At 38.1% G+C, this 23,193-nt stretch overlaps 2 protein-coding genes across 4 annotated transcripts in view; one reads left to right on the top strand and one right to left on the bottom strand.

Moving 5' to 3' along the window:
• man2b1 (mannosidase, alpha, class 2B, member 1) overlaps window positions 1-8,452 on the top strand; it is a 13,563-nt gene extending 5,111 nt beyond the window's left edge. Inside the window, exons 10-23 of the mRNA XM_047365767.1 lie at window positions 1,262-1,371; window positions 1,527-1,634; window positions 1,823-1,939; window positions 2,073-2,255; window positions 2,410-2,507; window positions 2,621-2,741; window positions 2,951-3,069; window positions 3,232-3,333; window positions 3,425-3,512; window positions 3,611-3,691; window positions 4,507-4,731; window positions 5,083-5,232; window positions 5,434-5,536; window positions 6,530-8,452. Coding sequence (XP_047221723.1) covers window positions 1,262-1,371; window positions 1,527-1,634; window positions 1,823-1,939; window positions 2,073-2,255; window positions 2,410-2,507; window positions 2,621-2,741; window positions 2,951-3,069; window positions 3,232-3,333; window positions 3,425-3,512; window positions 3,611-3,691; window positions 4,507-4,731; window positions 5,083-5,232; window positions 5,434-5,536; window positions 6,530-6,633 — 1,709 coding nt within the window. The 3' untranslated portion in view covers window positions 6,634-8,452. The remainder of the gene's footprint in view (window positions 1-1,261; window positions 1,372-1,526; window positions 1,635-1,822; window positions 1,940-2,072; window positions 2,256-2,409; window positions 2,508-2,620; window positions 2,742-2,950; window positions 3,070-3,231; window positions 3,334-3,424; window positions 3,513-3,610; window positions 3,692-4,506; window positions 4,732-5,082; window positions 5,233-5,433; window positions 5,537-6,529) is intronic.
• trmt1 (tRNA methyltransferase 1) lies at window positions 7,674-23,193 on the bottom strand. Of its 3 annotated transcripts, none has more exons than XM_047365770.1 (16): window positions 23,011-23,193; window positions 21,986-22,324; window positions 21,594-21,783; window positions 20,537-20,724; window positions 20,150-20,265; window positions 18,598-18,710; window positions 16,669-16,817; window positions 15,162-15,245; window positions 14,529-14,598; window positions 14,141-14,275; window positions 13,941-14,026; window positions 12,061-12,169; window positions 11,873-11,949; window positions 11,609-11,728; window positions 9,044-9,158; window positions 7,674-8,875 (listed from the first exon to the last, which is right to left on the bottom strand). In XM_047365770.1, the coding sequence occupies exons 2-16, from the start codon at window positions 22,297-22,299 to the stop codon at window positions 8,801-8,803; spliced, it is 1,941 nt and encodes a 646-aa protein (XP_047221726.1). In that variant the 5' UTR covers window positions 22,300-22,324; window positions 23,011-23,193; the 3' UTR covers window positions 7,674-8,800. The 3 variants fall into 3 exon arrangements, with proteins under 3 accessions (XP_047221726.1, XP_047221725.1, XP_047221727.1); XM_047365769.1 differs by having other exon boundaries at window positions 21,986-22,309; XM_047365771.1 differs by having other exon boundaries at window positions 21,986-22,226.

The following is a 23,193-nucleotide window of genomic DNA, read 5'->3' as shown; positions in this document are numbered from 1 at the left end:
AACTGTGTTTTTGTTTATGTTTTTTCCACAAATATCAACAATCCCATAGAAGAAAATGTATCCATCCTCTTTTTTTTGCAAAATGTTTTTCTTTATTTTAAAACCTAAAAATAGAACTAAAACGGTGGTTCTTTAAAAAATGACAACAAATTTCCTATAGTAGATATTTATCAAAAATTAGAAGTGGTCTTTTTTTTCCCCCTATAGATCATGTAACATTCGTGGCTCTAAACAAGCTTTATTTGGCTGCACTTTTGGCAGAAATACCTCTTTGGAGTGTAAAGGTTGCAGAACCCTGATCTAAAAGTTCATTATGTTCTGTTTGCTGAAGTAACCCAAAAAACTAAACTAAAATCTACAGAAATCGGAGCCACAAATATCTAGAAGTGAGAAGCTAGAATTGTACAAGTTGAAGCATTTTTTCTATTCATAGTTAAATCATTCACCCAACAGCATCCCTGTTTGTTCTATATTTATGTTACAGATTCGTAATGCCCTAACAGCATAAAATATTTAGCTGTAGCTCCCTTACTCAAATGTTCTCCCATCATTTTATTACCTTTTATGACCTTCAGTCTTTATAGGCTAGCTATTTATAGACTTGGAGTTTCTAAATTGTACCTGTTTACTAATAAACAGGATGATTGGTTTCACTTTAGACAATACAGCGGTTCATCAGGCTTTCCTCTTGTAAGCGCAACAACATGAGACATTTTATGCATAAAACAGCCGGATTAATTGTGATTAATCAATTATTGAAATAATTGTCAACTAATTTAATAATCGTTAACTGGAGTATCCAGACTATAAAACATGCCATTTGCTGAAGGACAATCCACTTGGAGCAATAATTAGGCAAACATTTTACAAAATATATATTCATTTTGCATTTAAGATGAAAAACCTTTTTTTTTATATATATATATATATATGCTCTGTCAAGAACTCCTGAAGTTGCATAGTTTTAGCTTCACCTGGTTCAACTTCTGTAAAAAAAAAAAATTCCTACTAAGCCCATTTGCTATCTGCTTATTAATTAACAAAACAGTCGATGGATTTATGGATTAGCAAAATAATTAGTTGTAGCCCTACATTGATATATTTAATACCTGAGCTCCTGCAGTGTCTAGTTCAAGCAGCGACTTAAATGAGGAAAGTGGTGCAGGAATATTAGGCACATTTAAAAAAAATAATAATAATTTTCTTGTTAATGTTTCCAGACCACTGTCTGACAGATGTTTATTTGTGCATTGGTTTGCAGGAAAAGCAATGGCTGTGGCTCAGCACCATGATGCAGTGTCAGGAACAGAGAAACAACACGTTGCAAATGACTATGCCAAGAGGCTAGCCAAAGGCTGGCAACACTGCCAGGTATTCAGAAGCGATTATGTTACTTGCTTTACTCCCGTATAAAACCTTGCTGCTATTAATATTGAAGTCTGAGGGAAAACATGCGTTCTTCATGCTGATTATGATGTAATCTTTCCCTCAAAGAAGTGTTTGCCTGATGCAACATGTTTTGTCAGGTTTTGGTCAGTAACAGTTTGGCTTCTCTCACCGGCTCCTCTGCTGAAAGAATCTACTGTGATAACCTCAACGTCAGCATGTGTCCTCTTACTGAGTCCAGCAAAAAGGTGAACATAGAGACACAAACACTCAAAATAGGATTTAACTTAAACCTGGACTTAATAATGGCACCTCTAAAATCATGTCTTATCCCTAATAAGTGTTCTGGTCTGTGTTAATATAACATTTGAACTCGAGCGCTGCAGTGGTTATGTTAATATAAGCTCTGTTTCTGTGTCCTACCGCTCTCCTTTAGTTCTCTGTCAGCGTGTACAACCCTTTGGGGCGGACTGTCACTTGGCCGGTCAGGCTGCCGGTCAATGGAACAGCGTACAGCATAACTGACACTCAGGGCAAATATGTGGACTGTCAGGTTTGTATATGAAGTTGCTCATTTATTAGTTCCTAACTCTTTGCTAGAAGGGTGATGAATAAAGATTGATGATTTTGAGCAAAATATAAATGTGTAACCTCACGACTGCTTCTTTCTGTCTTGTGTTTTAAAGGTGCTTCCAGTTTCCAGAGCCACTCAGGAAGTGAGGAGGAATCGGGGCTTTGCTAGCAATGAACTGGTGTTCCAGGTTCAAGCTCCTCCTCTGGGCTACAGCACATATTCTGTGTCCCTGCTTAAGGACCAACCATCGTCATCTTTACTTCCACACGGGGCCCCTACAGTCATCCAGAATAAGGTCTTTAGACATAATCATCATAGATATTTGTATGGACAAAATGATAGTTATGTCTTTTAGAAATAAAAACTATTCTGAATGCATCACTCTTAGAAATGAGCATAACTAAATAGTGATTTTTTTTTTTCTTAAATGATGTGTGCATGGGCTTCAGTTCCTGCAAGTGACCTTTGACCCTGACACTGGCCTCATGACCGGTTTGACCAACCTGGAAACCAAACAGACCATAAAGCTTACGCAGAATTTCTACTGGTTGGTGTTTCTCACAAAACAGAAACACAGAAGATATTTAAGCAAATCTTTTTTTAACCTTATGCCTTCAAATGATTAATATTGTGTGCATGTGTGTATATTGGATATTTTAGGTACAATGCCAGTGACGGCAACAACTATGAGAGTCAGCAGACCTCTGGAGCCTACATCTTCAGACCGAACTCCTCCACACCTTTAATGGTCAACAGTAAGGCCAAAGTGGAGAGCTTTCAGGTAGAGTGAGCAGCATCCTGGTTACTGTGTGTTTACTTTTAGTCTGATTTAAACCTTTGTTATATTTAAACTCACGACCTTAGCCTTTAACTTTGACAAAGTGCAGATCAGATTTCCTTAATGTAAGATTATAACGTTTTTACAGACACTTTTAAGTTATAAAACCACTAAAACAGCATACTTGTAATTTTGTAATGTTGTACCCCCAGAACTCAGTGGTGCAGGAGGTGCGGCAGTGGTTTGCTCCATGGGTGTCTCAGGTGGTCCGTCTTTATTCTGATAGCAAAGCTGTGGAGCTGGAGTGGACGGTCGGTCCTGTGCCGGTAAAGTGAGTGTCAATCTCCCAAATGCTAAATCTTTGTGAGTTAGGAAAATAATCAGTAGGTATAACATGTAGATGTTTTAGATGTCTTGTTTTATATCTTTTTTGTGGTCTATGAATGTATTTGTTTAATTTTAAAATGCATCATATTTGCTTTCTATGCATTAGTGACAAACAAGGGAAGGAAGTGATCACTCGTCTGGACACCAGCATTAAAACCTCTGAATTTTTCTACACCGACTCCAACGGCAGAGAGGTCTTGCAGAGAAAGTAAGATAAAAGGCTCAAAATATATCTTTTTTTTTTTTTTTTTAATGAAGAAAACTAAAATAGTTCGATATTTGGATTTTCTTTCTAACAGGAAAGACTTCCGTCCTACTTGGCAGCTGAAGCAGACCGAGCCCATTGCTGGAAATTACTACCCCATCAACTCTCGTGCCTTTGTAAAGGTCTTAAATGCTCTTTTTCTTTTGCTAATGAGTTTGTCAGTGTGTTTTATTCAATGTCTCGCAATACTACCTGTAGTTTACTGTGTGCCTGTATTCAGGATGACATGGACCAACTCACAGTAGTGACAGATCGCTCACAAGGAGGAGGGAGCATATACAATGGATCTCTGGAGATCATGGTAAGGCGTGGTTGCCTCAATTACGTATATTTCTTTAAAAAGTTTAAATAGGTTATGATTGTTTAAAACAAGCCATAGCCTTAACCACAACTGATGAGAAAAAGCTGTTGCAGTGTTTCTTATCATATATGTAGGTGAATTAAGGTTAATGTTTTAGACCCTTCCATGGGTCTAAAACATAACAGAAGCACATGTACAATTTAGGGGGCTACTTCAAAATGATGGATTAAATAAGTTTTTGTTGTGATAATTGTCTAGTTTTTTTTCTTTTACCTCAATTAATAATGGCCGGACCATCTAGGACCTAGACTACAGTGCTCTATACACAGTCGGTTTCCTCAGGTAGTCGGATGTTATCAGCTAAATTAATCAGAAAATTGGTCCGACTGCCTTGCTTTTGGAAGCCATCTCAAGCATTTGGCATGCCGAGGTGAGGAAATCTTCATCAGTGCAAACTGAGAATCTGCACAGCATTGCATGAGAGTGTGTAGCATCATTATTGGGGCTTTGTTGCGTAAAATTTGCTTAAAACTTGGACTTGGAAAATATAGCACATCTGTTATAGTGGTGGATAAATAAAATGTGTTTGAAACTGGTTTGTGCACACAATTTGTTTTTTTCTTTTTGCAATCTTTAGTGATATTATCTATACTTGAATAGAATAAACATAGAAATAACCTTTATTGTCCCTCAGTGGGGACATTTGGATTTAATTGAGCACCGGTGATTAAATAGAAGTTCTCATCCTCGCACATGTTTTAGTGGACTAACAGAAATGCCATATGTCTAACGGGACTACAAATATTACTCCCCAGCTCCACCGCCGGCTGCTGTATGACGACTACAGAGGTGTTGGTGAAGCTCTCGATGAGAAATCTGAAATCTTCCCACACGGACTGGTAGTCCGCGGTCGCCTCCTCCTCTCCCTCGAGCGTCCTGCAAGCGCTGCAGACGCACACCGTCCCCTGGCCCAGGAGGTCGTGTCACAGCCACTCCTGTCATTTACTGATGGAGACCTAAACCAGAACGCTCGACTGGAGGTGAACAGGGCTGGGTGGAGATGTTGGTTCGGGTTATTTTGTTCTTTGTTGCCACAAACTAATTGCTATGTATGGCTTTAGTATACTTACTTGCATTTTGACCAACAACTCTTTTAGTTGCGTATTTTCAAGTGTAATCCCCTCGTTAGAAAATGTTTAATTGGCATGTTATTCTTAAATGCCAATGTTATTGTTACGTTTCAAAGTTGTAACATAAGTCTCCCAACATGAGAATAATAACTAAAGCAGCTCATAAGCGACCTTAGATATGTAGATAGATGGTGTGAATGAACCAAGCTGAACAAAATTAAAGTAAATTGGATTTTGTTTTTTTGTTTTTTTCAATTTTAGTTTTCAGGTCTTCAGGCTTCGCTTCCTCCTGCTGTCCATCTCCTGACACTGAGTCAATGGGACAAGGAGTCAGTCCTGCTGAGGCTGGAGCATCAGTTCCAGAGCTGGGAGAGCAAAGTCAACTCTCAACCCGTCACAGTCAACCTTCAGGTCAGATATTCAAAAATCATGACAAACCTTCTGTATAACTGATTTTTAAAGCGTTGGTGAAATATTTCACCTTCTAAAAACTTTTCAGTTTTAAAAATACGGAGTTGTTTGTCTCTTTCATGTGCATAAGTTAACTGTTTAAATTAAATATACAGTTTTTATCTACATTTAAACAATTTTATCACTGCTTGTTTTATGCAGAAGATGTTTTCCACTCTGGATGTTCTGGGTGTTTCTGAGCTGAACCTTTCGGCCAATCAGTGGAAAGATGAGATGAGGCGTTTTGATTGGACTCCCGAGAAAGGTACATGACACGTACACCTGGCATCCACTTAGCTGGAAATATGCAGACATGACAATTAAGCTAAGAGAATATATGTACATGTAAATAACAGATTTCTAAAGTTTACATAATTCAAATAATCAGTGAAAACAAAGATATTCCAACTGTAATTAATCTGTGCACACCTAGCACATTTTAGTCAACTTATTTTTAATTAGTGTTGGCTTTTAATTTAAATTCTTAAAATGTCAAATTTTAAACCTAAATTCTGAAACTTCAAAGTTCAGAAATGTTAAATTTGTTTCCTCCTTAGCAATAATTGGTCATAATGGATCTATTATGTGGACAAACTTACCATGCTGAAATTTTTCATCTTTTACTAATTGAGTTTTTATATTTTTCTGGGGAAGAATAGAAAGGAAAACATAGGATGATGCCTAAGAGATGCTGAAATCCTGCTTTTTGGGATTATGTCCTGTATGTGAATTCTGTTGTACTGTTTCTAAGACTGGGCTTAGTTTGTGCTTTAGAACAACTTCACCCAGAATCCAGAGGCAAACATTTACATGGAGATCAGCTGACAATCCCCATCACTACGCAGCCAAATGTTTGGGGATTTGCATCATCTGGCAGCTGCAGAGTCATGTTCAGCTCAGGGCAAACAGGATGAACACAGAAATTGCTTTTAATAACATTTTAATTCTACAGCGGTGGTAAATGCTGCCTCATTACAGTCAGATGTACTGTGCAAAACAACTCCCTCCAGGTACTAATTAAACTGTAATATAATGAGCCATAAATTCCTTTGTGTTTCACAGCAGGGTGTTTTTATTAAGACTCGTTTTGTTCATGTGGTTTTTTTTGTTTTGGGAGGGACCATTTGTTATGACTGGTTTGTTTGATGCTAATAAAGAATAAAGTATATTTTATTTACACCTTCCAGTATCTTTATTTATATGCTCTAACAATCATGTACTTATTTATTTTTTGACAAAATTGCATCTGTTTTCACAGAAGAGAAGCCCTTGCCGAAGACGTTTGAGGATCTCTCTGTGTGGGAAATCACCTTGAGGCCGATGGAGATCCGAACTTTCTTACTCAGGGTCACGTTTAAATAACCAATCACGAGCATCAAAATGATAGAATTACGGATAAATGTCCGTCTGTCCCAAACTGAGGGCTTCTTGAATATCACCTAAATCTACAGGAAAGGGATGTAGCTTATAAAATAAGTTGCATTTATACCTGTCTTTTTTTTACTTTTCCTCTAGGGACGGGCATTTACAGGAAAAATACAAATTGAAGATTATTAGCACACTTATTGATCACATTGTTTTTCATAGATGAGCTGCTTCTCATGGTTGCTACCACAGCAGCCAAACTGCGACACACACCGTTGTACAGGACTTGTCCAGAGGCGTATAATTTAAGTAGCTCTTTTAGCCTCTTTTCCCAGAGGTTTTTCCACTGTCCCTTCTTTAAATTCACATCAGATTAATGACATCTTCAGAAGCTGCTGCAGCCACCAATACACAAATTTGGCTTGGAAGAAACACATCTGGTCAACTCGAATGGAGATGAATTAGTGGCAGGCTACAACCTCTAGAGCAGCCTTCTTCTAAAATGTATTACAGTATTTTATTTTTATGTCAAAAGGTATTAAAATATCAGTGTTTTTGGCTGTAAATCTCACAGTTTACAACCAGGGCCCCACAAAAAACGTTTATATGATCAAAAAGCTACTTCACCACAAATACAAATGTGCTGGTAAACAGTAAATACTTCCATTCTACATTTAAAAACATAAATAATATTTATCGAGGTTGTCATGGAACAGTGGAAAATTCATTTCAACAGAAAATTTAACAATTCCTACTATTCTAGCAGTTCTTGCGGTCTACAATCAATTACATGAACCAGTAGAATGTTCCTGTTACCGCCACCTTGTGGTAGCAGCGAATCATTACAACTAGATGGCTGTAAACGCCCACTGATCTTCGTTGAAACTGGTTGAAATCACGATGGAACCATTGCTTCCACTATGAATGTAGGAATGACAACACTGACTTATACTGACTTATATCCCCTCCATTGACACATTTATGACTGACCTGTCTGCACTGGATCATGATGCACTATTAACAGACAATTCAAAGCCCACTTTTCATATTTTATTTTGGTTGCAAATATAAACAAAATGCACACAGTGTTTCATCTACACCAGAACCACTTGAAGAATCCTGTCAGGTTTCAACTGCAGTTGAGTTTCAAGGGCCAAACCGTGGTGAAATTATCCTTAATGAAAGACTGCATTTATCTGTGGGTTCTGTCAGTCAAAAACCAAATAAACCAATGATTTGGTTTTTTCCTGATAGAGGACATGATCTACACATAAATCCATGCAATAATACAATTTGTTTAATTAGATCCATATTTAAAGTAACAGAATAAAGATTTTTTTTTCCTCTGAATTCTTCAGACTTGGAAAATAAAATATTTCAGAACACTGCTGGAACACACTTTGTACATTCCTGTTATTTCACCTTCATTTACTACAAACAGGGCAGCTGAGGGATATTCTCTATTCAAATCTCTATTCCTTATCTTCTGCACTGTGAAATTTATGTGCATTTGTAAACAAATCAAAGAAGCAAGTACAGGATATCACCAACTGGTGCCAAATTATCCTGAACATGTGTAATAAATAACTTTTTTCTCTAGTCATGTATGTATATGTTTTTTACTGCTCAACAAGCATCTTCTTATAAAAAAAAAAATGTAATTTACATCTGATGTTATTCTTGGTGCCTCCCATATTTTAACATCTGAGTTTATGTACATGCTGCTGTTGGTGGAGACCGTTTCAAATGATCCGAATCCCTTCAGACGTTTGTCTCTGAAGTCTCAATAAAAAATAAAGCTTTCATTAAAAGCTGAGGACCCACCTTGGTTGTTTTCTGTGTGCAAGTGTGAAATCAAATATTTCCAAAGCTGTTTACTGAACCTGTTTAATACTTGCACAAATTCTATCTTAAACGGTGACAATTCTGAGACCTGTTACCTTTACAGATATGCAGCAAGTTCTTGTAACTTAAAGTTAAAGCAATGACTTAATTTAGATGGAATACATGTTTTTAAAAAAAAACTACTGATGTAAAACTAAGGAGATTCTTTCCATTCAGTTAGAGTTCAAAGAATTGAACCTTGGAGTATCCTGACTCCATCCAGGCCATTTAAGCTAAAAAAAAAATTTCCTTTAGAATTAAAACAGAAATAACTAGGAGATCACTCAGTTTTCTCATCACGTTTTTGCTCCGCATTGTGAGAGTAGCTGCAGTTGTCTCCATGTGTGCACATTCCCTGAGGAACAAAACAAAACAAGGATCAGAACAAATGGTGTATATGCGACCCATAAGGTACTTTCTTTAATGCTACAGCTGAATGACTTTGGCTACTGTCAGAACTGAGTGGTAAACCTGCCACTGCAGCTGACTACTCTTAAAGTAGAGTTCCTATGATAGATCTGACCTGTTTGAACTTCTTGCAGGGAAAGCTCTTTAACTGTGAAGAGTCTGTGATTTGGTTCTTTCTTTTGTTCTGGAACTTCTTCCTCTTGTCTTGAAGATCAGTAATGATACCACCACTGGGAGAGAGGGTGAAAGGTTAGCAGGAGGTTTCAGAGGGAGGGGGAGATCGGTGTGGGGAGAAAATCAATTCAATTCAAATATACTTTATTAATCCTAAAGGGAAATTAAATGTTGTAGATCATATTATGCAGGTTACTTCAAAGAACCGTTGTAGATGCTGATGGCAGGAAGGATCTCCTGTAGCGATCTGTCCTACAGCAGACCTGAAGAAGCCAAGACACTCTGTTGTTGTAGGACAGTCTCATGAAGAGGATTCTCATGGTTCTCCATAATGTTCTTCATTTTACCAGAGGTACCAGAGGAGTCCCCAGAACAGAGCCAGCCTTTTTTATCAGCTTGTTGAGCTTTTTTAAGTCCCTGGCTCTGATGCTGCTTCCCCAGCAGATGATGGTAGAAGAGATCACACTTTCCACAACAGACTTATAGAAGATATGCAGCATCTTGCTGCAAACACAGAAGGACCAAAGCTTCCTCAAGAAGTACAGTCTGCTCTGTCCCTTCTTGTAGATGGCTTCACAGTTGCATCTCCACTCCAGTCTGTTGTCCAGGTGAACACCGAGGTATTTATACTCCTCCACCACCTCCACTTCTTCTCCCATGATGGAAATATTGTTTGACTTATTCCTGTTTCTCTTAAAATCTACAATCATCTCATTTGTTTTATTTACATTCAAGAATAGATGATTGTTTCCACACCATGCCACAAAGCTGTCCACCACCTTCCTGTACTCAGCTTCTTGTCCATCTCTGATCCACCCCACGACTGCAGAATCATCTGAGTATTTCTGCAGATGACAAGAGTCTGTCTTGTACTGGAAGTCTGAGGTGTACAGAGTGAAAAGGAATGGTGAGAGTACAGTCCCCTGTGGTGCTCCTGGGCTGCTGACTACCTGGTTAGACTCACAACCCTTCAGTCTCAAAAACTGTGTTCTGTTTGTCAGGTAGTCTTTGATCCAGGAGATTGTTGAGGCCTCCACCTGAGTCTTCTGGAGTTTCTGACAAAGCAAATCAGGTTGGATTGTCTTAAATGCACTGGAGAAATCAAAGAACATGATCCTCAGTGCTGCTGGCTTTGTCCAGATGACAGTGGGTTTGTTGAAGCAGGTGTATGATGGCATCTCCAACTTCAACTCCACAGCGATAAGCAAACTGAAGGGGGTCCTGATGGTTTACTGTTTGCTTACTCAGGTGGGCCAACAGGAGTCTCTCTAGGACCTTCATGATATGGGATGTCAGGGCAACAGGTCTATAGTCATTGAGAACTGATGGGTGAGTTTTCAGGTAAACCTGCATAATATGAGCTACAACAATATTAAATTTCCCTTTGAAATTAATAAAGTATTTTTGAATTTGAATTGAATTTAGTTCATTGGCTCTGTCCAGACATCCATCAGTCCGATTGTATTTCTGCATAATAATGCAGAAATAATGACTTTCAGATCATCCTTTTGTTCCGTGACTTACACATGTTCTTTATACCTCGCAATCAACTGAAAGGTCCCGACAGCACTGGAAACATTCGCTTGCATGTGACAGAGCTCAGTCCTTTGGCAGATTTCCTATGCCCTACATATCTTAAGTGAATGCTGCAGTTGCAGTGGTTTGGTTTCACGACCTGCGATCCCAGCAGCTAAATCTGAAAATGCACATGGCCCGTGATCCTGGCGGACCAACACGCATGATGTGAAAAGACACAGTGATCTGTCAAGGTTTACTGGTGGTTCCTAGAGTTTCTAAAACCTGAGATATTTTAGTTATCAGGCTTCTCTTCTGTGGAACCAATTCCCAGCTTCAGTCTGTGAGGCAGACACCCAGTCTACTTTTAAGGCTACGTATAAAACTTTTAGTGTAGATTTATTGTGGAACAATGATCTGAAAGCATCTTCTGATAGAACCGGATGTACGAAAGAAACCCAATGAATGTGTTAATGCACTGACAGGTGAAAGGTACATCTCAATCATTAGAATATCATTAAAAAGTATTTTTTTGTAATTAATTCATTCAAAATCTTTGACTTTTTATGTAGATTGCATTACACACATTGACATATTTCGAGTGCTTCTGTTAATTTTGAAGATTTTGACTTATAGCTTCGAAACCCAAAATTCAGTTATTCAGAAAATTTGAATATTAAATAAAAATTAGAAAAATGATTTTTAATACAGAAATCGAATGTTATGGGCTACACCATCCTGGAGAAGATGGCTGACTTGATAGTTGTACAGCAATCAGTCACTGGCACCCTCCACAAATGGCTGTTCACACAGTGCTGTATTCAAGCATATTCATAGAAAGTTTAGTGGAAGAAATCGGTGTGGTAGAAAGAGGTGCACTTGCATAATAAAGAGTTTAACTTTTTTAATTGAATTACAGAAATAAATCAACTTTTGATGATATTCTAACTGATGAGATGCATAGGTTTGCGTGAGAGCTTGTGTGATTTACCCTGCTTTGGCCCGAGCTTTAGGCCCCCAGAAGGCCTGAGGATTCTCCTGGAACCGGGTCAAATGACGTTTACGAGACTGAGGGTTCGCATCCTCTCTTACAGTGAAGCAGGCTTCTAGGCTAAAACCCACATGCCATAAATACAGTATATCAGGTAATCTTACAATAACCGAATAAAAACAGTTTTTCCAAAGAAAAATCCAACATGTGCCCATCCAATACTTGGATGTTCTGATGACAATAAAATGGTGGGACTTGTCTCACCTAGGTTCAGTGGAGAGGATCTTGAACGCAGGACTGGTCTGAGATAACTTCTCCTTCTTTACAGGATTCATTTTCTCCTACCAGAGATGAGGACGTAAAAATATATGATCATGTATTCTTTTATAGAGATTTCTGTTGAGCATGGACAGGTATTAGAAATAAAAAAAGTTATTTTCCGAACTACTTACCCAGCATCGCATGAGATCCCAGATGACTCCAGGAGGAGCGTCTGTCTTAACCGCGTTTTTACAAGCGTGAGAAAGAGAGACCCTGTGACCAGCATGAAGGAGAGCAGACCTGCAGCGAGACAAATTCATTCAGTCCAAGATGGATGTGGGGCTGGAGCATTCAACTTTCATGTGCTTGAAGATAAAAGGTAGATCAGCTTAACTCCCCACCACTATTTATGCTCTTGATATTTGCTAAAAACATATTGAAATATTAAGTGAATTTAGCCTTACTGAAATTACAATATTAAATAATTTTCTTATGATGACAATTTCTGAATCAACTAGAATAATGTGATATTTAAGCGTCACTGGGAGGAGTTAAATGACGGTTCAGCAGGACCTTGAAAAACTAATTCATGCGTTCATCTTTAGTAGAATTGATTACTGCAACGGTGTCTTCACAGGTCTGCCTAAAAAGTCGATCAGACAGCTGCAGTTGATCCAGAACGCTGCTGCCCGCGTCCTCACTAGAACTAAGAAAGTGGAGCACATCAGCCCGGTTCTAAAGTCCCTACACTGGCTCCCTGTAGCTCAGAGAATAGACTTTAAAATACTTCTGTTAGTCTATAAATCACTGAATGGCTTAGCACCAAAATACATTACAGACTTGTTGTCAGTGTATCAACCACCCAGACCTCTCAGGTCTTCTGGGTCAAATCTACTCTGCAGAACCAGAACCAAACATGGAGAAGCAGCTTTTAGTTCTTATGCTCCACTAAACTGGAATAAACTCCCAGAAAACTGTAAAAGCACCGAAACCCTAAGTTGCTTTAAATCAAGATTAAAAACATAATTGTTTAGAGTGGCCTTTGACTGGGCCATCTAGGCATAATTAGTTGTGTTTTCAGTCCAATTTTCTTTTCATTTTCTTGTCCATCATTCTATTCTCTTTATTTTCTTTTACTTTTTTAAATGACCTTTATTGTTTGATTTTATCATTTGATTTGTTTTTCTGTGTCTGTATCTGTTTATTTGCTTTGTGATTGTATTGTAATTGTATGTACAGCGCTTTGAGTGTCTCGTTGCTGAAAAGCGCTATATAAATAAACTTACCTTACCTTCTTTGAACAGATAGACGGACTGATGCAGGGAGACCTAAAAGGACTGATGGAGGTACCGATGAATGCATGGATAGATGGAGTGATGGACAGACGGATGAATTGATGCACGTATAGAATGATGGTTCGATGTATAAATATATGGATGGATGTGCATATTTCATATAAAAACTAACCAGCAGTGGTCTAGTTGGAACTTTTATTTTAATGAGACAAATATTTATCATACTTTAATTTCGAATTTCAAAATTACCCAGAAAATACCTAAACACTGTTCAATTGCAGATTTTCTTTTAAGCATTGTTAACAAACCTATTTGTTACACTGACAAATTCAGTCATATTTGTTTCCTAAGATAATCCTAATTTGCTGCATTAATATGAAAACCTTCACCTTTGCCTCGTTTAAGGTGATGTGCGCCTCAGTTCATTGACGACATGATAAAATAAGCACCGTTTTACTAATGGGGGGGGGGTGCAACATGTTGGAATCTGTTTTTAATTTTTCAGGTTGTTTAGCATCTCCTTCATAAGATGATGGCTCCTTGTCTTCTGACTCTTAATCCTGCATGGCCTTTCTTAAAAACAAGCTCCAGAGCAGTTCATGTGGTGAGAAAAGTTAAAACATTGGTGAATGAGGTTTAATAGAATGCTACAAAGTAGCAACACAATTACATTTTTTTTATTTCTCTTGCTGGTGTTTGTAATGAAGTTAGGCTGACTGCTAGGTTAATGTAATGAGCTAGGAACCGTGTATGTCAGGATGCAAGGTGGTGCCTACCTAAACTGGAGCAGGGAAGGAGTATTACAGTGAATTGTGCTGCTCAGATTGTCCACTGTGTAGTAAAGAGGCACGTCTTCCAACTCCTGAAACAAACATTGGAGCAAATATTCATCATCTATGACACTAACCACACCTACATGATCCTAGTGACTGATAATATCAAACTGACAACTTCTACAGCTCAGGTGAGTGGATACCTCAGTAACCATGCTGAGCATGCCTTCAACACGTTTGGACGTTCCAAATCTGGAAGGGTTCCCGGACACGGCGGCTAAAACTTTCTGAACAAACTCCCGGTCGTGGATTGCTTCAGCCCAGATCGGACCACCCAGCTACAAGACAGAACCAACACACTTCAGCCCATGTGCAGTAAAACACATGTTTATACAGCAATTACCACAAACCAGCAGAGTTGTTCAAACAAACTACATCAAATGTTAAAACACCCAGGACTGCTTTCATTCTTAGTAAACACAAAAAGATTTTAGTTCTCCATAAAGATGCCAGAAAGACTAAAAGGCCTTTAATACTTATGGAAATCTGATGTTGTGTTTGAATGTTTGCGTGTGGATGTCTCTGTGCCACCTGGTGTCTCTGTCCGCAGTGCTCACACTCTGGTCCAACGGGGGGTCCCGTGGCAGCAGAATACTTCATGCTGAAACCACAGAAGTTAAACTTTAACACACATAAACAACTATAGTTAGATTACAACACACAAGCCAAGGAGACAGAAAGACTAAAACAGTCAAACTGTTAAAATTATTTAGAAAATCGAACATCAGTGATGAAGAACAACCACAAATAAACATGGATGAGACTCAATTTTTCAAATTTAAATGGCAATATGTACTTGGCAAGAACAGAGAAATATGTTCTTTTAATCAAGACTGCGAGAACAACAACAAAGTTCTCGCTGGCAAGAACATTAAAAACTTCACATGCAGTGCAGAACTCCCAGGAAGTCTTCATGGGTCACTCCCACTGCCACACACCCACTTCACATTTCTCAGACACCACACAAAAAGAAGGTTCTGCCCAGGATATGCATCAAAAACAAGCTGCAAGGACTACTCATTTTGCTTTTGCAGCCCAGGGAGAGAGAACAGATTTCTCTGTTGTTGCCAAGTCTTTACTGGCCTCGACTCTTCAGCCAATACGTCAGCAGAGGAGTCAGCTCATCAGACCATTACAACAGGGCTGGACTGTGAGCAGCCTTACTGTTTTCCGTTGCTTATTCTCCTGCCCATTCTCTGCATGTGGAAGGAGCCGCAGCCAACACAATTGTACACCAAAGCCTGTTTGCTACAAAACAGGGAAAGAAGAAAAACAATCTTCACTATTTTTTACATTTTTAAGTTTTATGTACATTTTTGTCAAATGAACTTTAGGTAATAGTAGCTTTGTATATTTACATGCATCAGCACTACTTAATTTGTTAATACTGGTGCTAATAAGCTTGCTTTCTTGCAGTTAGTGTTAACAAATAGTTTTTAGCTGTTCTGGCTTGATTTTATTTTCTAGGCCTTTTTAAAAATGCTATAATGTTTCTATATTGTTATTACTGTGTTTTATATTTAATCATTTTTCTTTATTCCACCATTTCCTCTTTCAACTCTGTTGAAGATTTTTATCTGATAGTCATTTACCTTGGTAATTTTTCATTTTTTAACAAATCCAACATAAGTAAATTTCCTCCTACACAGTAATTTAAATAAATAAGAAATAACCCAATGATAAGGGTTCCCACACCTTTTTCACTTCAAAACAACATATTTTTCCAGGCTCAAGACATTTTTGGCCTTGAGTAAAAACAAAATCAAATCTCCTAGTTGGGTTTTAGTCACTGGTTTACTATTATTAGTTGGTGAGTTAAATCAGCTCTACCAAAACTAACTATTAGATCTGCTAAAGGTGAGTAAATTGTTAATACTTTTAAAATAACACACAGACAGAGTCTAAGACCAATTCAAAAAGGTCTACTTGCTAAAACTATGACCCATTAAAATCATTTTTCATTGATTGTTGTTTTTCTACCAAAATATGTTTCCTTTGGTTTCATTTTCTGAATACATGGTTCCATCCTAAAGCATAGAATCAAGATGAGATGTAAACTAAATTAGAAAACAAGGAAAGAAGCCTCTTTTTTCCATTAGAAATTCCAGTTTTGTCTTTTGGAAAACAGAATAATGAATAAAGTCTGGAGACGCAAACAATTTTTCCAAATCCCCCCCAGTATTTATCCAGACCTGGAAAAGTAGAAAATCTCATTTGTTTTTCCAGATTTTTCACAACAGCACAGGTTTACTGAAAAGCTAGAATACAATTAAATAAATTTAATAAAATTAAAATAAGCTAAAAATATGGTCAAACTTGTTAAGCTTAAGTTAAGAGTCAAGATAAAGTCTGTTAAAATTAAGATAAAATTTAGTTCAAGAAAATAAAAAGTTTAAAGATAACACTGTTCTGTTATAATAACTATGGAACTGTAATATGTTTCATTTTTCTCTTGTTCATGGATGTTTTTCTTTCCAACTTTTACTTCCGGATTTGGTTTCTGCCGTGCCCCAGTTTCAGGATCATTCATCTTTCATCATACAGCGTATCCAGCCTTTGTTTAGAGATGGGGTGTATGTGTGTGTGTGTGTGTGTGTGTGTGTGTGCGTGTGCGTGCGTGTGTGTGTGTGTGTGAGAGAGAGAGAGAAAGAGGGAGACTGACGGAAAGTACCTGGCGGAGTTTTTCACAGTAGCCTGTCCTGTGAAGACTCTTACAAAGACCCGAATGTAAAAGTCAGCGCTGATGGACAGCATCGGCTGGATGTATCGTTGGTACACTCCGGCCCGCTGGTCCAAACTGTGGAGAATGACACGAAGAGCCTGCAGAGGAAGCAACAAAATGCATTTAACCTTAATTTATCATGACCATGGGTACAAACAACAAGAGAAATGTGCACAATCATTCTTGGACGGCAGAAATCCAATTGGTTCCCAAGCTTTTTTTCTTAAAAGGACTGAATCTGAACATGTTCACTTTTTCTTTACTTAACAGTGTTTGGTTCTTTAAAGTTACTACAAAACTGAAATACACTTACACCTTTACCTTAAGCTTATGGTATTTAAAATAAATATCTCAATAAAGGAGCATTTTGATTTTTCCAACATAAATGTACCTAAACCCATATTCCTAATAAAACGTAGGAAGTTACATGTATTTTTCTACTTCTTGTGCTTTAATATTACCTATTAAATGTCAGATGTTAGTTAACTTAACCCCTGAAATAAATGAGTAAATAATGCTCTTCCTGAACTTGGTCTAATGTGTTATATCTATTAAATCGATCAATTGTTGTTAAATGCATTTCCCTCCAGATGAATCAAGTTCTGATTTCCCGTCTAAATATGCCACTAGCATATAAATGTAAACCGCAGCCACTGCTATACATTTCCGTACATCAGCATGTTTGACTCTCCAATTAGAACCAAAGCTAAACTTTTTAAATGTATGTAAACATTTTAGTCTGACCAAACTCATGCTTACAGAGTTTTATAGTCAGACTGATGCATCCAGGTTAGAGATGTACCAACCGATCAGCCGGAGATCGGAAGTGGCTCATTTGTTCCTGACTGGTTCTGATTGACGATCAGCTGATCAAACAATAAAAAAATCTAGATTTTTTTGAAGCACTAAATGTATCAAAATTAATCACTCCCACCATTTATAGTTTTTAAACATATCAGCAAACAGTGTGTACTGTTCTTTTTTTAAGTTCAATAAAACAAAACAACTGGTGAAAATTAAGGTCATACGGTTTCATGCATAAATAGGGGCAATCATGTAATTCCATCATTTTTTTGGACTCGACAGATCATACCCTAAAGATCTCCAGAAGTTGGTATCAGTCAGGAAAAGCCTGATTGGTGCATCTCTAACCCCAATAATGAGGTTCACAATTAAACAGAGCTGGCTGCCCAGAGAGAATTGACATCCAGAACCTTTTAAACCTTTTAATACAGCGACAACACGATGCGAGCTAAACCGCTGAATGTTTTAGTCTATAAAAAGTCAACTAGGAATGGCCCTTACTTTACTCCAGCAGAACCTCAATAAGCTTAGTTTACAAAATGATTGGAGAAATAAGGGAGTAAAACTGTTTGTTAAGTATATTTCTATTAGTTTTCCAAGAGCTGGACAAAGCTCAGCTAGTTGTGTGCATCTCTAAAGATTATTGAGAGTCAATTATATCTGTAAAAATGCTGCAAGGGTGGACAAGCTGTTTGTTGTCCAGTTGAAATCTGGTCCAATAAAAGTAGCTATTTATACAGACAAAAAAGTAAATGGTTCAAATGGTCAGGAGTAACAAAAAAAACCTGCTGATCTTTCAACTGTCTCCACTTTTAACAAGGAACACACTCAAACCACCGGACAATTTAAACCTACGATGAATAGAAGAATCTCATTAGATTAGAGGGTTAATCCCTATAACCTCCCTGAACAAAGGCAGAACGTTTAAAGCGTTACAGTAAATGATTCGCACATACACTGATGCAGTTATTCACCAAGGATTAAGACAGTGGGAATGTGAACACTCCGACTTGTCTGCACATGCAGCACATGTTCATTTTCACATTTCAGTGAACGCATCCGTCAAGCGCTCACCATCTCATGACAGTATTTGGCTTTGATGGAGACTGAACCGTATTTGCTGTAGCAGGTTTCTCCGCTGTTTCCCGCCATCACGGCCATGTCTGTGCACGTTACGCACAGCAGACCTGAGAAGAGAGAAAGGGGGGAAAGACGATGACAGTCAGCAAGACAACAAGTAAAGCTGGGTGAAATCTAACAGGGATTTGTTACTTGTTAGACCTGCCTCAGATCTGACTGTCACAAAGCTTTTTTAGTAGCTAAAAAAATTAAAAACAACTGAATGTAAATACTCTAAGCTTGCTTAAAGCTGATGGATAACTTTCATGTCCACCAAGCAGTCCAGGTAAAAATCATCTCCTTTACATTTAAGGACTGATGCAATAAACAACTTCTCCACTGACATTTCCAGCTTTTCAAACCTTTAGTGCTGTTGTTGCAAAAACTGCTTCCTTTTGAGTCAGGAAGAACCAAATCACAGAAAACATAATGGACACAAAATAAGGTAAAAGAAAAAAAAAAAACGGTAACTGTAAGGCGAGTAAAAACATAAATAAAAAGGTTTTGTATCAGATAATGTAACTCTGCTTATTTGGTTTAAACATTGACATGTAATGGTTCGCACAATTCTGAAAGTGGGCAGCTAAGACTGAAAAATTTCGTCAGCTGCTTACAGAAAAAGCTACAATAATAAGAATTTATAGATTTTAAACCACTGATCATCAAATGATTTCACCAAAACATCCTGTGATGTGCTCATTTGAGATTATTCCCCAGTGTCCTTTAGATACGGGGAGTAGTTTTGATGAACCAAAACAGAAACCTTTTTTTCTCAGTAGCAGAAAATCAATAACAAGTGTATGTTTGCTCAGTTTAAAGGTTTTATTTTAGACCCAAAATGTTACAATTTACACCCCCAAATAAAAACAACAAAATATGTTTGACAGAAAAACTGAAGCGTCATCTGGTAATCAGCTCCAGTCTTAGGTTACCTTTGTTTTAAATCCTCATTATTTAAACAGAGAAGCTTACAGGAACCTGAAATCAAATGCAACAAAAACATTGACAACAGCTTCCTTGTAGCAAAATAAATTATTGTTATTGAAATGAAATTAGGAACATTTTTGCAAATTTATACAATCTAATGTATCACCAGGACAATTTATGAACCAATAGCATGAATACATTTGCTGCCTAAAAAGGTTTAGCTATTAATCCAACCCAGACAGGTGTTGGAAACAGAATTCAGCCTTTATTTATATGTAATTTCAAACATAAAAAAATATTAGTAGTCAATTTAGGAGGTATGTATATGATGTGTATATAAAAATAAAAATATCTGCTTTATGTTATTATTGCATCATATACTGTAGAAATAGAATATCCAGATATACTTTTAGACATTCGACCATAATCATGCTATAGACAGGGTTGCTTGATCCTATGGAAATTGACCAATAGTTACCTTATTTAATCCACCTTATTTACGGGTGTGAGTCACTTTAAACTCCTATTTAATGCACGCAATGACACTAAAGCAGGATGATGGTCAGTCTAAACAACTCACCTCCTTCACTGATAGCCTGTACTGCCGCATCCAGGAAAGCTGCAGGGCTTCCGTAGGGATCCAGATCAATAACATCATATCTCTCTTTCTTTCCTCGCATTTCGTACATTAGCATGCTGGGTAAACAAAAAAAAAAGACAAAAAAATGAAAAATGCTGACAAAAATCTATATTTACAACTTTGTCCCTTGCAGAGAATGAAAGAATGAAAATGGTGTGGATTTAAACAAAACAAAAAAAGGAGATTATTTCAAAATCAAGATTTGGAAAAGATGGTTGAGGTCAAGAAATTGATAGCTGAAGATGGAAACAACAGAGGTAAAACAGTAATTCAGGAAGTCGGGAAAATAACAGCATCAGAGTACTAAATAAATAACTAGGCAGGTACCTGGCATCCCTGCAGCTGGCCTGCAGCAGGTGGCTGACTCTGTTGCACTCTGCGTTCCGTGCGATCAGCGCCGCCGCTTTGGAGGAGAAGTCGTTGGCTGTGACACTCTGCAGGCCGGGCACCTCGAGAGCAAAACGCACTGAGCGCAAACCGGAGGCTGCGAGGCCCTCCAGGACACGAAGACCTTTCTGAAGCCAAAGGTTTGAGACAAGCAAAAGCCCATCAGGGCGTCAAAAACAAAACCAAATAATCATAGCAAAAAAATAGTCTGTACTGGTCATTTTAATCCAGAAACATGATTAACTGGGATTTTCTACTAACCAGCTACACTGTCGGGCTGATGTTTGTGTCCAAACAAAAGAATTACATGCCAACTGGCACGTAATTTCTTTTCAATATAATTTGGAAGGTTAAAGTAAACTGATAATGTGATGTCACTGGGTGTTTCAACAGGTACTCAGATAAAAGGCTGAGTTGTTTAAGTGTGAGATTGTGGATTTCTGATGAAAGATTTCATTATTTTAAAGCCAAAAAAAGCAGTCGCCTCAGTTTTATTTCATTTGCATGAGTTTCCATTTTAAGCTGTCAGTCACTGCATAAAAACAAAAAAAAAGTGCTCTCTCCAAGGAAGCAAAGAGCCAGTTAGTCAACCTTCAGTGTACTGGACAGCATTTTCTGAAAACTGTGCAATTACCTCTACTTGCCACTTGGGGCCACCAAAGAGTGAGGCTGGTACACAAAAACAGCTTGATGAAAGCCCTTATTAAAGACGTTTTATGCTTGAACCAGTGTGTGTGTATTTTTAGCACAGAAAGCCCCCTCCCAGTGGAAATCAGACCACTCACTGTAACAGACTTTATGCTTCGCTTCACACTGAGAAGCACTTACAGCTTTAGTCTGGTCACCAGTTCAGTTTTTAATGGTCCAGCACAACTAAAGAAGCTATTATGAATTCAACATCTGTCAATATTCCATGTTTTTAATATGCATGATTGAAACAAAGTAACTTCAGAAACATCCACCTTATTTTTTTTCCCAGTGAAAATTGTTTACATACCTCACATTTTTCCCCTACTCTTGCAGTATCTTCGGGCACTTCTGCGCCGTTTTTCTCCACCACCTGTTTGTCGGCATCACTTGCCTCCTCCGACAGGGAGACCACCACCCTCTCTTTTTCTCCAGGGACGAGCACCTTCACCCCACGTTGGCCCATCAGTTCTCGAGCAAACTCCGTGATCACAGCACATCTGGAAAAGAAGTGAGGGATTGCTTCTTCATGAAGATATTGATAAGAGGATATAAGCAGAGCTAAATAACATGAACCCCTTTGTTTCCACCCAATGTTTTTTTTAAATACTTTCCATGTGTTTTGTTCCACTGATTCTGATTAAAAATGGTGGATGAGTGTTCAAGGACATGTGTCTGCAACTAATACTGAAGTTGCCTTACGTTAAATCCCTGTTAAACTCTTGGACTGGGTTGTAAAACACTTCATTGGCGTTAGGAAACAAGATGGTAGCCTTTCCCTCTTTGACAACAGTCTCTCCGGGTAACAGGTCCACGGCAGATGATTCCTCCGCACCATGCATTGCATCAGAACTACTCCCGGCCGCTGGAGATTCAGCTGGTGTGCCTGAGGGGTCAATATTGGTAACATAGGGATCCATAGAACTCCGTCTCCTCCTGGGAACTGAATAAGAGAGGGAAGGATGCAACCGACAGGAGATGATGAGAGGGAGAAGCCTGGCTGTCCGCACCAGCATAAGGTGGAATCTGCAAAAACAGACACTTCACAGATCGTAAAGCACGTTGATAAAATACAGGCTGTTTCTATAACAACTTTGTTACACACAGAGCACCAAAAATGATTTACACACCTTTCGTCACATTAACAGCGCAAACTTCCCAGTATTTTACTGAGGTTTTCTTTGATAGACCAACACAAACTAGAGCATGATTGTGAAGAGGAAGGACGATTATACATACTTCTAAACATCTAAAGGTTTTACCTGTCAGTCTAACATCAGCTACAGCTGTCAGCTATTTTAGCACATTGTGGACCACGTCAACCTGTAAATGAGGCTAAATGAAATTCCAGCAAACACCTCAAAAGACAGTTTTCACTTTGTGATTAGGGTTCATATTATTTAACCAGATTTTCTTTTAATGTCATGAGTTGTAAAATGCTGCTTTATAATGACTTTCTACCTTCCAACTTTAAGTCAGTCAGGATTCATTTCCAGATATTCTCTTAAACATCACCTTTTTTAAGATTCAGCTGGGATTTTTTTTTAACTTTAAAAGTAATTAGTTTGTAAAAACGACGCTATGTGTGTTTCCTAGATAAAGCAGCTTTTTGTAAGCACTAGACCTAAAGTAAAAACAAGTGGACTACTGTTTGTCCATCCCACATATATGATGCTCGTCAGGCTAAACAAGCAAGGTTAACTTTTTTTTTTTTTTCTTTTTTTTACCTGTGACACTTCCGCCACTCGGACTCTGCTTTTCCGGTTTATTAAGGGTCTAATTGTCCCACAATACCAAGGTATTCTGATCTCTCGGCGTATCTGCTGCGTTGCTTGTTTAGCTGTTTGCTCAAACCCAGCACATGGGAGCAGCCATGATTAGAGGGACTGTACGGAAGCCTGTGCGGCAGA

This window comes from Girardinichthys multiradiatus, chromosome 5 (assembly GCF_021462225.1).
Source record: "Girardinichthys multiradiatus isolate DD_20200921_A chromosome 5, DD_fGirMul_XY1, whole genome shotgun sequence".
Lineage (NCBI taxonomy): Eukaryota > Metazoa > Chordata > Actinopteri > Cyprinodontiformes > Goodeidae > Girardinichthys > Girardinichthys multiradiatus.
This window is presented reverse-complemented; position numbering and strand designations above follow the sequence as displayed.

Coding starts and splice junctions, on each gene's coding strand:
- trmt1 (XM_047365770.1), bottom strand. CDS start 22,299: ATGCTGGTGCGGACAGCCAGGCTTCTCCCTCTCATCATCTCCTGTCGG. Junction 16,818..18,597: donor CCAAATACTGTCATGAGATG/GTGAGCGCTTGA, acceptor CTTCCTCTGCAG/GCTCTTCGTGTCATTCTCCA. Junction 14,027..14,140: donor TGCTCAGCATGGTTACTGAG/GTATCCACTCAC, acceptor TGTTTGTTTCAG/GAGTTGGAAGACGTGCCTCT.